This window comes from Dendrobium catenatum, unplaced genomic scaffold, assembly GCF_001605985.2.
Source record: "Dendrobium catenatum unplaced genomic scaffold, ASM160598v2 fragScaff_scaffold_716, whole genome shotgun sequence".
Classification (NCBI taxonomy): domain Eukaryota; kingdom Viridiplantae; phylum Streptophyta; class Magnoliopsida; order Asparagales; family Orchidaceae; genus Dendrobium; species Dendrobium catenatum.
Genome location: NW_021319178.1, coordinates 13,507,557 through 13,521,832, shown reverse-complemented (window position 1 = coordinate 13,521,832; position 14,276 = coordinate 13,507,557). Strand labels below are relative to the sequence as shown.

Sequence of the window (14,276 nt, the reverse complement as noted above, 5' to 3'; positions counted from 1 at the left end):
TCTGGGAGGACGCATCTCTACGTCAGGTGGGAGGACGCGTGATGATATTCCTCGTTATTGTTTGGTATTGCTCGGTATTTGCTTGGTATTTCTCGTTCTTTAACACGATTTTAGTTCTGGGAGGACGCATCTCTACGTCAGGTGGGAGGACGCAATAATTATTCTACCAAAAGAAGGCTTAGAGTCTTGATGGTGCAATTAGGAATAGAACCTAACTTTTAGTGTGGTGCAAGAACAAATGGATAGGATAACAAGAAATCTATAGTGAGTGGGTAAATGCTTAGCTCAAGCAATTGCCCAATTTGGGCAGCACGCCAGCAGCAACTTTTTATGCAAATACCATGCCAGCACAGGATTTTGTCATATATAAGAAATAAAATCAAGCACCTGCTGCATTATATATAAATATATAGGAGAATTGCTTGGAGAGATGGACATGTCGGCACGAGTTTCTGTTCGTCTAACTATCTTTATATATATAAATTCTGGAAACCTAACTATATTTAGAAAGAATATTATGTTTAATAAACGTGAAGACAAGCAGCCTTCCCACAACTCAATTAGATAGGTCAAGCGTTTTAATAAAAGAACAGTGGTGCATTAGTCTACTATCTCGTTGATGAGAAGAAGATTTTTATTATTAGGATGGGATTGAATGTTAAATTAGAGGAAGAAAATATTGTTCGATGTTCAAATGTTCGATCGAAATTTTGTTTGAGAGTTGAATCGGATCGAATGAATCGTTTTAGCTCGACTGAAAGGAGAGGAGAGTTGTCGTTTCTTGCTCGCTGCTACAATGAGTTTGAACGTAGAAGTTCAATAGTTGGTTGTAAAACTAATTGATAGTTGAAATGAAATATTAAGAGGGGGATGATTTGGTGATTTCAAAACTTTTTCAAAAAATTGTTTGATTAAAAATCAAAATATGATTTTAATGCAAATAAACGAAATGACAACTCACAATAACAACCTAAAATAGATATTAATCTTTTTGTGTTTTTTTTTTAAGAAGCAAATAATTTTTTTTTTTTTTTTTTTTAACAAATATCAATCACAATCAATCATAATGATTTTTATTTCACATTGACAATCAGACCCAACTCAAATTGCTAAAAAATAAATATGCAGTAGAGTAAAACTGCATAAAGTAAATGTGAAAAAAGGAACCAAATCAATTTTTATAATAGTTCGATCAACTTGACTAAGTCCAATCTTAAAAGTCCCTCTCTTCGGGTATTACACTAATCAACAGTGACTCTCCTTCAGCCCAAGGCTAGGCAAAAAAGCCCGTACAGACTCTTCCCTCTCAAAGAATCTCTATTTTCACCTCATCGGTCCAATAAAGTCATTGAAATCCCTTTCACTTCCTCAATGATGTGGAGTAGTCATTGTCAGCCTTTGACACCAAAGGCTTCTTCACAGAGCTTTCTTCAAGACAAACACTAATATATCATGAGGAACTCAGGTGCAATTAGGCTAGACAACCATGTGAAGACCCTTTTCACACTCCTTTGAATCCTACAAGGCACTTCTCTCTCACACACAACCTCACCCTTTCCCTCATTTGCTCAATGCTCTCTCTTTAAACACACTCACAAAAGAAACAAACCTTTGACCATCAAAATATTACTCCAAAGTCATAATAAAAGTTTATTTAAAGGGCATCAAAACACACTAATTTTTCGATTTTGCCGCTTTTATTGATATAGTATGATACTCATAGAATAATCTCTCAAATAGATGCGGCTTTAAAGATTGTTTACATCTTATGTGAATGAAAATAAGAGTAGCCTTAGAAATACATTCATCGAAGAGCCCGAAAGTACCAAAGAAATTTGTCCTTATACTTCATCATGAGTATTGTATTTAATTTGGAAGCTACAAACCATCTAAATTCATTCATTTCATAACAAACATTTATTAAGTGATTATTTGGAACGGCTTTATTTATATTTTTTTATAAAGATGATCGTAAAATTATTATAAAATAACAACTTTTTTTAAAAATTTAGGGTTAAAATAATTTTCTAATATAAAAATTTCTTGAAAAAAAAAAATTTATAATTATAGCCTAGAAAACAAAGCAGTAAAAAAATTATCTCAAATAAAACCAACATATTAATATATACTATTTCATGTATTACTACAAAGTAACATTTCCTGCAAAGATATATTTTTTACCCAAATTTATAAGTAGAAGATCAGAAAGATAAATAAGGGACATCAAATCATTTGCATCCATCTCATATTTTATGATAATATAATAAAGTCTCCAAACTTATCTAAATTAACTCACCCTTTTATAAATTTTCTCTAATTTTGGCATCCAAGATTCAAACACCCATTTTATATGCCATTGAATCCTTACAGTAAAGAAGCCTTCTCTCATGCATCGGCCTGGAAAGAATAGAGGAAGCCTGGCCCTGGATAGAGAAAAACTTCTAAGCATATTTCTAACATAAATTAAAATTATTTTCAAAAACTAAGAGAAAAATAAAAATGAAAAGCATAAGGACCTGTCTGGGGCAGCTTTCTTACTGCTTTCAAAATTGACTTTCTAGAAAAAATTTTATATTAAAAAGCTGTTTTAGAAAACAGCCAAAAAACTATCCCAAACCAAACCTAAAAGCTTAGCTAAGTCTAGAGATTTGGGAGAGATAGATCCTCCTCTCAAATTGAGGATCAACTGTATCTTGGTATTTTCCTGCCGTATCTTTGATTATTGCAATAAAAATTAATGTATTTCTGATTTTCATTGGAGTTTGGAAGAATTTTCTCGTTGTTATTTTCGAAATTGATAGGATTTATTTGAAATCTTCAAATGTTTCCTATCACTCACCTTGGCCTATTGGTTGGGTGCTTTGACTACCAACCAAAAAACTCTTAGGTTCAAGTCTTGTATATGTGATGTGTGTATGAATTTATCTTAATTGACCTAAATGTTCCAAAAAAAATTACTAAACTTGCACGCCCTGAATAATAATTATTTGTACAATTGGCCCAGCCTTGACTGGATAAAATATCTTTTGTTTTTCTTATAGGCAACAAGGAAAGGAGGGCAATGGGAAACGCTTGCTTAAACTCCTTCCAACTTGTCCAGCATTTGTTTGCTAACTTTGCAACAGAAGCTCAAGAAGAATATCAAACTGTTTTGGTTCCATACAGGGAGATAATGTTGTCGAAAGTATAATATCATCTTTTGGCCCTTTCTGTAGATGTTACTGAGCCGATGAATATATATATAGAATTGATCATGTAATTTACATACATATGTAATCACATGTTATTTTATTTAGGGAATTTTTCATAGAAGATTCATATTTTATGAAAGATATCAACATAAAGATCAAACCATGCATGCTAAACGGTATGTGAGGCCTTGTTTACCGTTATATGCTTTTCTCTCTCTCTCTCTCTCTCTAAGCATCAAGCCATCAACTGTTATTGAAGTCAAACATCATTGGAAATTTAACAAGATGATGATCAATGTCACAATGAAAAACAATTTCAAGGCATCCTTGAAATTCTCAATGCTATATTCTTTTGGTATATGTTTTCAAATCTTTGGTCACTAAAATAGATAAATCCTCCTCTGAAGGGTTTCCATGGCTTATAATTAACCTTGTCAATCGCTAACCTATATTCTAAGCTCTAAGACAACCCTAAAATCATGCAAAATTTTAGGCCTAATACATTACCCACCTGCATCCTCTCCTTGCAAAACTTAAAGGATTAATGAAATGTTGGAGTTTTAACAAATGATAATTGATACATATAACAAATCAAGAATTACCTCACCTTGGACCCCTTTACGCAATCATAAAAAATAGCTGATTTTCATAAAACCAAACTTAACCAGCACCTCCCTCCTTTATCTTTTCATCCTAATCCTAAATTAACAATTAACCTTAGGCATTAAACCCTTGAACTAAAAACTATTTCTGTCCATTAGCTATAAGGAAGAAATGCAAAAAATAAAAATAAAATAAACAAGCATACAAATTCTCCATTTATCAAGCAATGTCTCTCTTTGCATCAAAAACTCATTCATTCATAGATGAGACTAAACAGTCATCATTTAAGGACTCCCCCGTTCTTAAATTGCAAGATAGGCATTTAGTAAAGACAGAGATAGAATGAGTAGATTTAGATTCAAATGATTGTTGTTGAAACTTGCAAGCACTGATCCACCCTTTCCCATCCTTGCATCAAATACTCAACAGGAAAGAAATACAAAATAGTTCCATTTCCTTTTCATAATCTATGACATGCTCGAATTGACAATTTTCCTTCAAAATCATTGGAGTTCCTGATTTCTTCTTTCCAAGGAACAGTTATAAGTCATTGAACAATTGTTGGCCGTAATTCTTTTAATTGTTGGCGGTGGTTGGAGTCGATAACAGCAGTGTATCGAGGTGGGTCAAGTAGACGATTTCACCATAAAATTTTTATTTTTATTTATATGTGAGGCAATAAGTGGAAGATGAAGATATGCGTAGGATTTTTTGGAATCTGTTAGACTAGTCCAATGGACCGGTCCAACCGGTCGACGGGACTGGCTTACGCCAATTGGGCGGAAATCTTCTGCCTCCAGGAAGAGCCACACGTTTCGGCCAGCTCAAGGGAGTCGAATATGAAGGATTTTGAAGGACGTTTAGGAGGGATATTGAATGTATGTACTTTTTAGGGATTTCCTTTTGGTTTGTATGCATTAAATAATTTATTTTCCTAGGGTTAGGGCATCTTGAATTTGGGCTGAATTTGGGATCTCTTAGGTTCAGGTTTTGGGCTCCACATTCGTCTAGAGATTAGGAGAGATCAATCATCCTCTCGAATAGAGGATCAATTGTATCTTGTTGTTTTTTTCTGTTCTACTTGATTCTTGCAATAAAATTACTGTTTTCTGGTTTTCTTTTGGAGTGTGGAAGAGTTTTCTCGCAGATTTTCTAAAATTGATAGAATTTACTTGAAATATTCAAGTGTTTCTATCAGAATCATTCTAACGATGAAGACCCATTAGCTTCACATTATGATTTAAATCATTTCAAGGAAACAAGAACGCCTCCCAATACATACAAGTTTTTAAATGACCACTGCAGCCCTAAAATTCTTGTATCAATCACCAATTCATTGTTAAATAAAGCTATTACCAAATTAATCTAGAATTGAAATTCTTGTATCAATCACCAACTTTGTACACATTTCAAAGAAAAAAAAAATATGATGAAAATGTAAAATGTACAGTTTATTTACTAACCAAATGAAAATTAGATTCATGAAATTGGGAATAAAACAATCCCCAGAATAATGAGATACAATAAAAGTGAAACAAAAGCAGTTTGACACCCTAGAAAAAGCAAAGCAGCTGCTTATTCAATCTTCTACTTTTAGTACAAAGGTAAAACACCTGATCCACATTTAGCACAGTACTATTAGTAAGTCCTTCATCACAACATAAGACTGCACTTTAGAAATCGTGAAAGAAAAGAAAACCTGAAAATAAAATCCAAATTAACCGAATATGTTAGCTCATTACAAATGATTAAAGCGATGCATTGAAGAGAATAGCAGATATATTGCAAATTCATCATATTTACATAAGTAATTTATAGCTATATAATATATTAAAAGAAACATAATTCAGGTTCTAGCAGGAGATAATTTCACAGCAAGTGTTCGGTTAATTAAAAAAGTGCACAAACATGCTTAAATAAAAACGAAATCAAACTATGAGCAGTATCTATAAATGTCCCTCGCACAAAGAACCCTCTACACACATTCACCTCATAGTGGAGGGGTGGAGCCTAGAACTTCCCCACAAAACATAACGCATAACTACCCATTATTTTAGAATTTATTTTGTCTGCCCAATTTATTAGAATACAAAGACTGCACATGAAATAACTTGAAACTCTCTTGCCTAGTAAACTTCAAAACCAGTGCATTTCCAGTGGAACTATAAGTGCACCATGTGGTTAATTGGTTCAAGTTTGCAAGTCCAAAACAAAATTCATTTTTGCGAGCAAACTAATACTTCGTTTGGTTACTAGGTAAATTTTTTAGAAGGTAGTTTTAAAAACATTAATTGAGTGAATGTAGGTTTCTAACGGAGAAGCAAATACCAAAAAGCTTTTGAAAACAGTAGAAAAATGAAGTTTTGTAAAAAACATTTTTACAAAAACGTCACATTCAAACAGCGACCCAAAAAAAAAAAATTGTCGTTTCAAAATAGAAAAAGCAAAATTAAGCCCTCTCAGACGAGGTCTAAGTTGTCTTCAAGATAATATGCCAGAACAACCATGCCTAGTAGTATATGTATTATGATAGAATATGCCCAGCAATGCACCACCATGTATCTCTGATAATGAATAAAATAGCAGACATTATGAAAAGAAATAGGAACGCGAGGAAACCTAGTTAGGAATGCAATCCTAATTTCGCTACCACAAGAAATTTCAATCACCATGCTGCCTGCTAAGCAGCCATCAACAAGCCAGTGGGAACTCTGTTACGAGCGGACCGGTCCCCTCTGGACCGGTCCGATGCTACTCTAGGCGGAAGCATCAAAAAGGGGCGGAACCCCCTGTGGACCCCACGGTTGCTTAAACTGATTTTGGGAGGGAGAATTTTGAATGAGGGGCCGTCTTAGGAAGTCCATTATTGTCCTTTATGATTAATTTGTATAATTAGAAGATTAGGGGGGAAAGAGAGGGCATCTTGAATTTGAATGAGAAGTTTGAGATCTCTTGGGGAGCTTGGGCTCTAGGGTTTGCTAGAGATTTGTGGAGAGTGGTTCTTCCTCTCGAATCGAAGAACGTTGTATCTTTCTTTGTTTTGCTTTGATTTCTAGTGAAATACAAGTCTTTTTCTTGTGTTTTTCTCTCTGATTTCGCTGTTTTCCTGTTGATTTCTACTGTGGACAGCAGTTTGCTGCTGTATTTTCACTGGTTTGGTTAGGAATACTTCAGAACTCAAGTACTTCCTATCAAACTCCCAAGAATTCAGCTTTCAGAAGATAAGGAAACAGAAGCACGCACAATCAAAGTAAAGTAATATCACCATATAGTGGTTGCTCAAATGACAAGGTAAAGCTTTCAGACAAAAATAAAATCACTCAATACAAGAACATCAAATAATTATTGCATATTATAGACTATTTATTAGGATGCATCGTGTAATCAGTTTAAATATATGCTAAATGTTCCATACCACACGGAGAAGATGGAAGTAATGACAGAATTTAATCTTCCACCCTTTCTAGAGGGAAAAGGATATACAATATGGATAACAAACAACTTAAATCATCCATAAAATTCATCATATGCAATGTGCTTAAAATTGACGGTCATATTTATCCTAGTTGACACACAAATTGTACAAGTTGAACCAATAAGATTGATGACTCGAACAATATCTTTCTAACTTCAACAATCTTCTATTTTTGATGTTCTGTTTCAATTTTGGTTTATTTGTGTAATCATGCTTGACGTTGGATTTTATAAATGATGTTTGTTTCTATAAAATCGGATTATAACCCTAATTTTATTTACCTGGAATGGTTCACTGTATGAATGGCTTGGTTTTGTTGGATGAGTTTATTTATTTTGCTATTAGTTTCAAATGAGCGAGCTCAGTGCCGCTTTGTGTGATTCAAGGCTCCACATTTTTTCCTATAAAAGATTCCTTGCGCGCACATGAGTCTCACCGGAGGGTTCCAGTCAGCATTTTTCCTAACAGTAATTCCTTGTGCATATAAGTCACATAGGGGGATTCCTTTCACATAAACATTCTGCATTCACAGGTCTGTGTAATTTTGGCTGTGGTTTCTATCCAAACATACACCATCTTTTGCGACCTTATGGAAATATGAAGAAAGGCGAGACTATCGTGATTAAGAGTTTTCTATAGTCATAAAAAGGATATCCTAAATCATGTATTAGACAGTTTTTTCTTGGTGAAAGTTTCAATATTTCAAAGACTTCATATTTTGTTAATATACAAATTTCTAAAAAGAACCCTAGAAAAAAAAATGTTAACATTTCATATAATTTATTAATGATGATTGCTGTAAAGAAATATAAAATTTAAAATTACATCTATCTAGTTAAATCAATAAGTACATAACTCAACACAACAAATATTTAAGTTAATCGGTTTAGTTTCTTTAAAAAGATTATATGTATGTTGAGGCATAATATATTTGTGTAATTTGCATGTTTTCAATTGTATTTATCATCTCATCATCAAAGAATCAGATATAAGTCATATTTAGTATCCATAATGATGCATACTAATGTTTTAGCATTTTTATTACTTTCCTCATATTATATCAATCATTTGTATGATTTGCATAAAAATATTTATTCATGATTTGTATGAAAATATTCATGAAAACTGATTGTTAATCATGAAATTTAAAACAAATGATAAAATAATGGTACATCCAAAACTTAAAAGGTTTCCTACAAGAGACTCCACAAAATTCAAGACTAGAAAGGTGGGGCCATATAAAATCATGCAATGCATTAGGACAAATTGAAAAGCTAAGAAGTTGTCGTACTAGTCAAGCCCATAATGTAAATAATGTGACTTTCTTTCATGAATCTTCTACCCAATGACTTAGATTCTTCTTTTATTTTATCTTCTTGTGAATTCATATCTAACACCATATCAAATAGTTCTATGTAACTTAATTTTTTAAGTTATCCTAGATGATGAAATTATGTGCAATACAGCGGTGAATTCCAAAGATATTGTCATAACAGACCTCTATGTGATGATTCATGAATTCCATTACAAGATGCACAATAATTATGCCTTGATTTTCCTGATGATATTAAATGCTTAATTGTAGTAAAATATTTCCAAGATGTGAGACCTTAATAGAAATTGAAGGTTTATGTTTGTCGAAATACAAATTATTCTTCTCAAGGTTTAGCAAATTATTATTTTAAACATGCTTTTTTAACTTTAGTTATTTTCCATTTTGTAGTTTTATTTTAATTTAGGTTTATTGTGTAATCATTCCTATGATGTTGGTTCCTATGATGATGAGATTCATTCCTAATTTTAATACCATAACTGCTTCAATGTGTAGGTGGTCAAATTAAATTTGATAGATTTAAGCTAATTTGTTTCAAATATTTATAAGCTTATAAGTTGGAAGGCTCAGTTATATTGGATAAGTTTAAACTATAATCTGATATGCTAAATGAATATCAAATGCTTAATTTTCAAAGTTGAAAATCTCCAAGCTAGGGAGTAATGGAAATATGAAGGTTTATGCTCATCAAAAGGTAAATCGTACAAATTGAGGGGAGCAAGCAAATTGTTGAGTTAAACAATGTCATTTAACTTTAGTTATTTTTCATTCCAAATTTTATCTCAATTTTCATTTATTATGCAATCATGCCTATGATGCTACCTCATATAAAGATGGGTTGTCTCCCCGCTTCTATTTCCATAGATTGATTCGGTATGTAGATGGCTCGAATAAGATGGATAAGTTTAATCTCATATGTTTCATTGTTAGTTTTATAGCGGCAAGTTCAATGATCTTTTTTGTGATTTCAAGTCTCATGGATTTTTTTGTGCATGCCTTGCACACACAAATTAAAGGGAGGGTTCTGTTTGTTGGTTTTTAATGCATGATTCCTTGTGCAAATGAGTGGCACTAGAGGGTTCCATTTGCATGAATCCTCAGGCACTAATTTGCATTATAGTTTTATCTTCTGACATCAAAGCACCATCTTTAACGATCTTATATAATTTTGAAAGCAATTAAATATTATGATTAAGGGTTTCCAACAATTATAAAAGGGATATCTACGGCATGTATTAAATAATTTTTTTCTCAACAATGTTTTCAAATTATATTAAGGATGTTAGCTTTTCTTATTATTATTTCATCAAGCATGATGCAATTGTGATCACCCATTTCCAGGAAAAGTCATATATTTTACCAGCGTAAGGCTTAGATTTCTTTATTTGGCAATATCATATCATGCACTTTTCATCTGCATAATTTAATATTAGTTTTTGATGCAAAAAAGATAAATGTTTGTGAACAACTTATATTCAACACTAAGACTTATGAGCTTGTTGGATGCAAATTTCTTCCAAGTATGGTGCAGACTACCAATTTATTGATGTGGAGCATGAATTTCCTCATTTATCAATCTTATATAATGTTCTTTTCCATATGCATAATTTAATATTAATGTTAATTGTGAAGGGTGGTTTGAAAAGCTCAAGTCAGCTTGATTGTTATTCATATTCAACTTGTTCAATAAGTAAATGATTCGAGATTGAACAAGATTATTCAATTTATTTATTAAACTAGTTGAACACAAACAAGAACATTTTCAATTAAGTTCAGCTCAATAAGAGCTTGATATAAAAAAAATTGCAATAAAATATATACATGTATATATGTATATATACAAATAAAGTTCAGTTTACTCCTACACCATAGCTTGATATACAAAAATTGCAATCAAATATACATAAATGTACATGTGTATATATAGTCATAAAATTCAGTTTATTTCTACATTGTATTATTAAAATCCATCAAACACACTTCAAAAAAATATGAAAAACATATATTTGAGGTCTTATGAATCACAAACTCTATTTTAAGCAAATTTATACATAAGTCATAATACTATTGATATATTTGATGGACATCAATTAAGTTTGTCGTCCGTGTTGGCATGATAATAAACAAAAATACAAATATGTTTCAGCTCATTAAGAAACTTGGGCACATTTGTGTTCGTCTTGATAATTAATGATCCAAACCAACAAAGTTTTATCCATTTATGGGCGGCTCTTTTACACCCACATTTATAAGTATGATTTATATTGGTCAAAATTATTACAACTAAATTTTCTGATTGTGGTGTGGTTGTTGATAAAAATATGATCAATATTTTTTCCAAATTTCTCAGGGAATTCCTGGTATCATTAAATTATTGTTTTTTATTGGATTCTTTGTGCTTTCAGGTTTTCATTAAAAAAAACAAGTAATTGTTTTAATTGGTGATATAAAGCTGTAAATTTCAAATTCTTTAGAGCGAGAACCTCATTCATCACAAAGAGAATGCTCTGCATTATTATATTTATACATCATAAAGCAAAACCTTATACCGAAAAAGAAGAGATTTGAAGCTTCTACATTGAGTTTAATGTCCCTCCCCACCTCAACTATATTCCATCAAATCAATAAACTAACTAGAAATAAAACAGTAAGCCACGAACAACTTGATTACATTTGTTGTTCATATCACCTTCAACCAATCCATGCTCTTTTATTGACTAGCAGAGTCCAAGGAACATTAAAAAGCTTGAAAGGAATTCGCATTCAACAAAAAATAAAATTATCATAAAAAACACAATTCTGAATGAAGGTAAGAAACTGCATACCTTCTTTCAAACCCTGAGCAACTGCACCTTGTTTGAGAAAGCAATCCCAATCCAGTCCCGATGAGCAGCAGACCATTGCATCTGGTTTATCTCTGCACCAGCCTGGTATGCAAGCACAGGATCAACCCCTTCAGGTGGTACAGTTGTTGGCATCTCCCAAATGAAAGCCTGCCCATCGTCCCCTGCAGAACAAAGATGGCGAGCACTCTGTGGCGCCCAAGCAACCGCATTTACACTTGCACGGTGTCTCTGCAACTCAGCCACAGGCACAGCAGGAGAGCGAATGTCAAGGACGACCACCTGATTACTGTCCATAAGGATGGTAGCCATGTATCTGACGTCCATCTTGTTCCAGGCGAGGCGGAGGAGAGGGGTATCGGGCCTGGGACTCTCGTAGACTATAGCGGAATGTTCTTTATCCCTAAGATCAAAGATTCGAACAGATCCGTCCGCTGAGACGGAGGCAAATACGGCAGCACCCCCCCAGGCGATGTCATAGACCTCCTTATCGTGGGCGATGAGCTGCGTCTCCACGACACCGCGCTCGATATCCCAAACAGTGCAGGTGGTGTCGATGCTGGAAGTTCCGATGCGTCGAGGTTCCGCCTGGTTCCAATCGAAGGAGGTGAGTGGCGAAGAGAACTCAGCGGACTTGCTGTTATTCAACACGGAGCAGAGCTCGACGGCGGATTCCTTCACGCGCCAGAGGCGGAGGAATTCGCCAGAGGAGGCGAGGAGGGATTGGGTTTGTCCAGGGAGTGGTTTAGGATGGAACATGAGCTTGGTAGGCGGGTACTGATGTTCAAAGAAGAGCTTGGGGTCGGATCGGAAGGTGAAAGTCTCTTCGTCGAAAGAGACGATATCGACACGGTTATTGAGTTCCTCAATGAAGCTACCGAGAGCGAGGCATGGGGAGGGCGAGGTGGTAGAGAAGGCCATGGCATAGATCGGGTGGGGGGAGTCGAAGGTGTATGTGTGATGGTTTTTAGGTTTAGGGTTCAAGGTCGAATCATGTGCCGCTAGGTTCTCCATCTGCTTTTTCGCCGACGAGGCCGAGGAATCTATCTCTGCTTCTTCGTCCAACCTGACTGAGGCAGCGCGCAGGACAATTAGGGCTTTCAATTCAATTGAGGGGGATTTGTTGAAGAAGGCAACCGACGTTGAACACCGTCTGACGGTCAAAGCCACGTGCGTGGTTGGTAATTGTAGCATACCGTAAAGCACGTCAAATGCTGTCGTTTTAAGGATTTAGGAATTTTGGTGGTGCGTGACATGCTCTTAAGGATTTGTTTAATTTTAAAAATTTTTATAATTGAAAAAGATATAAAGAGTCTCATAATAAATTTAAGAAAGTAATATGCAATGCAAAGACTTTACCTTTTAGTGATTTATTTAATAGATTATATACTAAGGAGGGAGAAAGATGTAAGAAGAGAATGTCCTTCAGAACAGGGGCTAACTACAGAGAGAAGTGAGCAGAGTAGATCAGGAGAAGTTTTTCATTTCATCCATAAAACCAGAGGTGAGCTACAATGTTTTATTTATAGGAAGAAGACACAGCAGAATATTCTTTCCGTTAGGATCTCGGCGCCTGTCTCCGTCAGGTGAGTGGAGCTGCTGCAGTCAGGTGGAAGGTGTCGTGGGCACATGATGATGGTTGCTTACAGCCCCCCGCAAACGCACCGTCGTTTGGGACGATGGTGAGTTTGGATCGAAGTTCTTGGAATCTGGTTACCGAGAGGGATTTGGTGAGAATGTCGGCCGGTTGATCGGCCGAGTGAATATGTTCGACGGAGATTTCTTTGGATCTGATGTGGTGGATGATGAAGTGATAATCTATCTCTATATGCTTGGTCCTTGCGTGGAATACAGGATTGTTTGCAAGGGTCATCGCTGAGATGTTATCGCAGAAGATGTTGGTGGGAGAGGTTTGAGCTGCGTCGAAGTCGACGAGGAGACGGCGGAGCCAGAGCACGTCTGAAGTTGCTGAGGCCAATGCCCTGTATTCGACCTCGATAGAGGATCGGGCGACCGTTACCTGCTTTTTAACTGACCAGGAGATTAGATTGTGTCCGAGGAAGGTACAAAAGCCGGAGATGGATTTCCGATCAGTCTGATCCGTGGCCCAGTCGGCGTCGACGTATGATTGAAGGATGAGTCTACTGCGAATAAGGGGAAGTCCGTAGGAGATGGTGCCTTTGATGTACCGGAGCAGACGCTTGAGTCGTTTGAGGTGTATGGGCTGAGGGTCATGCATATGTTGGCAGAGCTGATTCGTTGCGAAAGCTATGTCGGGTCGAGTTATAGTTAGATATTGCAACGATCCGGCGAGTTGTCTGTAGTGAGTGGGAGTAATGGACAAAGCTGCGGAGGCGGCCTCAAGGGAGAATGCCGTTGTAGAGGGGGTGAGTATAGGTTTGCAGTTGAGGAAGCCGCTAGAGTTGAGGATGTCGTGGGCGTATTGCTGTTGGTCGAGGAATATGCCGTTGGGCATGTGGGAGATTCTGATGCCCAGGAACAGCGAGAGAGGCTTCGGTTCCTTGAGGGAAAAGGTGTCCTGCAGCTTGGTGATGGTGTGCTGTATGGTTGGCTGATCGTTCCCGGTAATGAGCATGTCGTCGACGTAGATGAGAATGTAGGTCTGTGTGGACGCGGTTCTGTATAAGAGGAGCGCTGGATCCGATTTGCTGAAGCTGAAACCGACTGTCTGGAGGTGAGAAGTCAGTTTGCTGTACCACTGTCGTGGTGACTATTTTAGGCCATAGATGGCTTTGTGTAATTTGCATACATGGTTGGTACCCTGAGGCTGAGTCATGTAGACCTCCTCTTCCAAGTCACCGTGCAGGAAT

General features: G+C 35.7%; 2 protein-coding genes across 5 annotated transcripts; both read right to left on the bottom strand.

Annotated features, from left to right (window-relative positions):
* Positions 1-2,214: 2,214 nt before the first annotated feature.
* LOC110100809 (protein TRANSPARENT TESTA GLABRA 1-like) lies at positions 2,215-12,656 on the bottom strand. 4 transcript variants are annotated; one of them, XM_020828481.2, is made up of 2 exons: positions 11,428-12,656; positions 2,215-2,423 (listed from the first exon to the last, which is right to left on the bottom strand). In XM_020828481.2, the coding sequence occupies exon 1, from the start codon at positions 12,637-12,639 to the stop codon at positions 11,434-11,436; it is 1,206 nt and encodes a 401-aa protein (XP_020684140.1). In that variant the 5' UTR covers positions 12,640-12,656; the 3' UTR covers positions 2,215-2,423; positions 11,428-11,433. The 4 variants fall into 4 exon arrangements, with proteins under 4 accessions (XP_020684140.1, XP_028551935.1, XP_020684139.1 ...); XM_028696102.1 differs by having other exon boundaries at positions 2,215-2,417; XM_020828480.2 differs by lacking the exon at positions 2,215-2,423 and adding an exon at positions 5,172-5,493.
* A 371-nt stretch (positions 12,657-13,027) lies between these two features.
* LOC110100800 (uncharacterized mitochondrial protein AtMg00810-like) lies at positions 13,028-14,041 on the bottom strand. Its single transcript, XM_020828469.1, has one exon. The coding sequence runs from the start codon at positions 14,039-14,041 to the stop codon at positions 13,028-13,030; it is 1,014 nt and encodes a 337-aa protein (XP_020684128.1).
* Positions 14,042-14,276: the final 235 nt, after the last annotated feature.

Excerpts from the sequence above, each read along its gene's own strand:
- LOC110100809 (XM_020828481.2), bottom strand. The coding sequence starts at position 12,639 with ATGCTACAATTACCAACCACGCACGTGGCTTTGACCGTCAGACGGTGT.
- LOC110100800 (XM_020828469.1), bottom strand. The coding sequence starts at position 14,041 with ATGCTCATTACCGGGAACGATCAGCCAACCATACAGCACACCATCACC.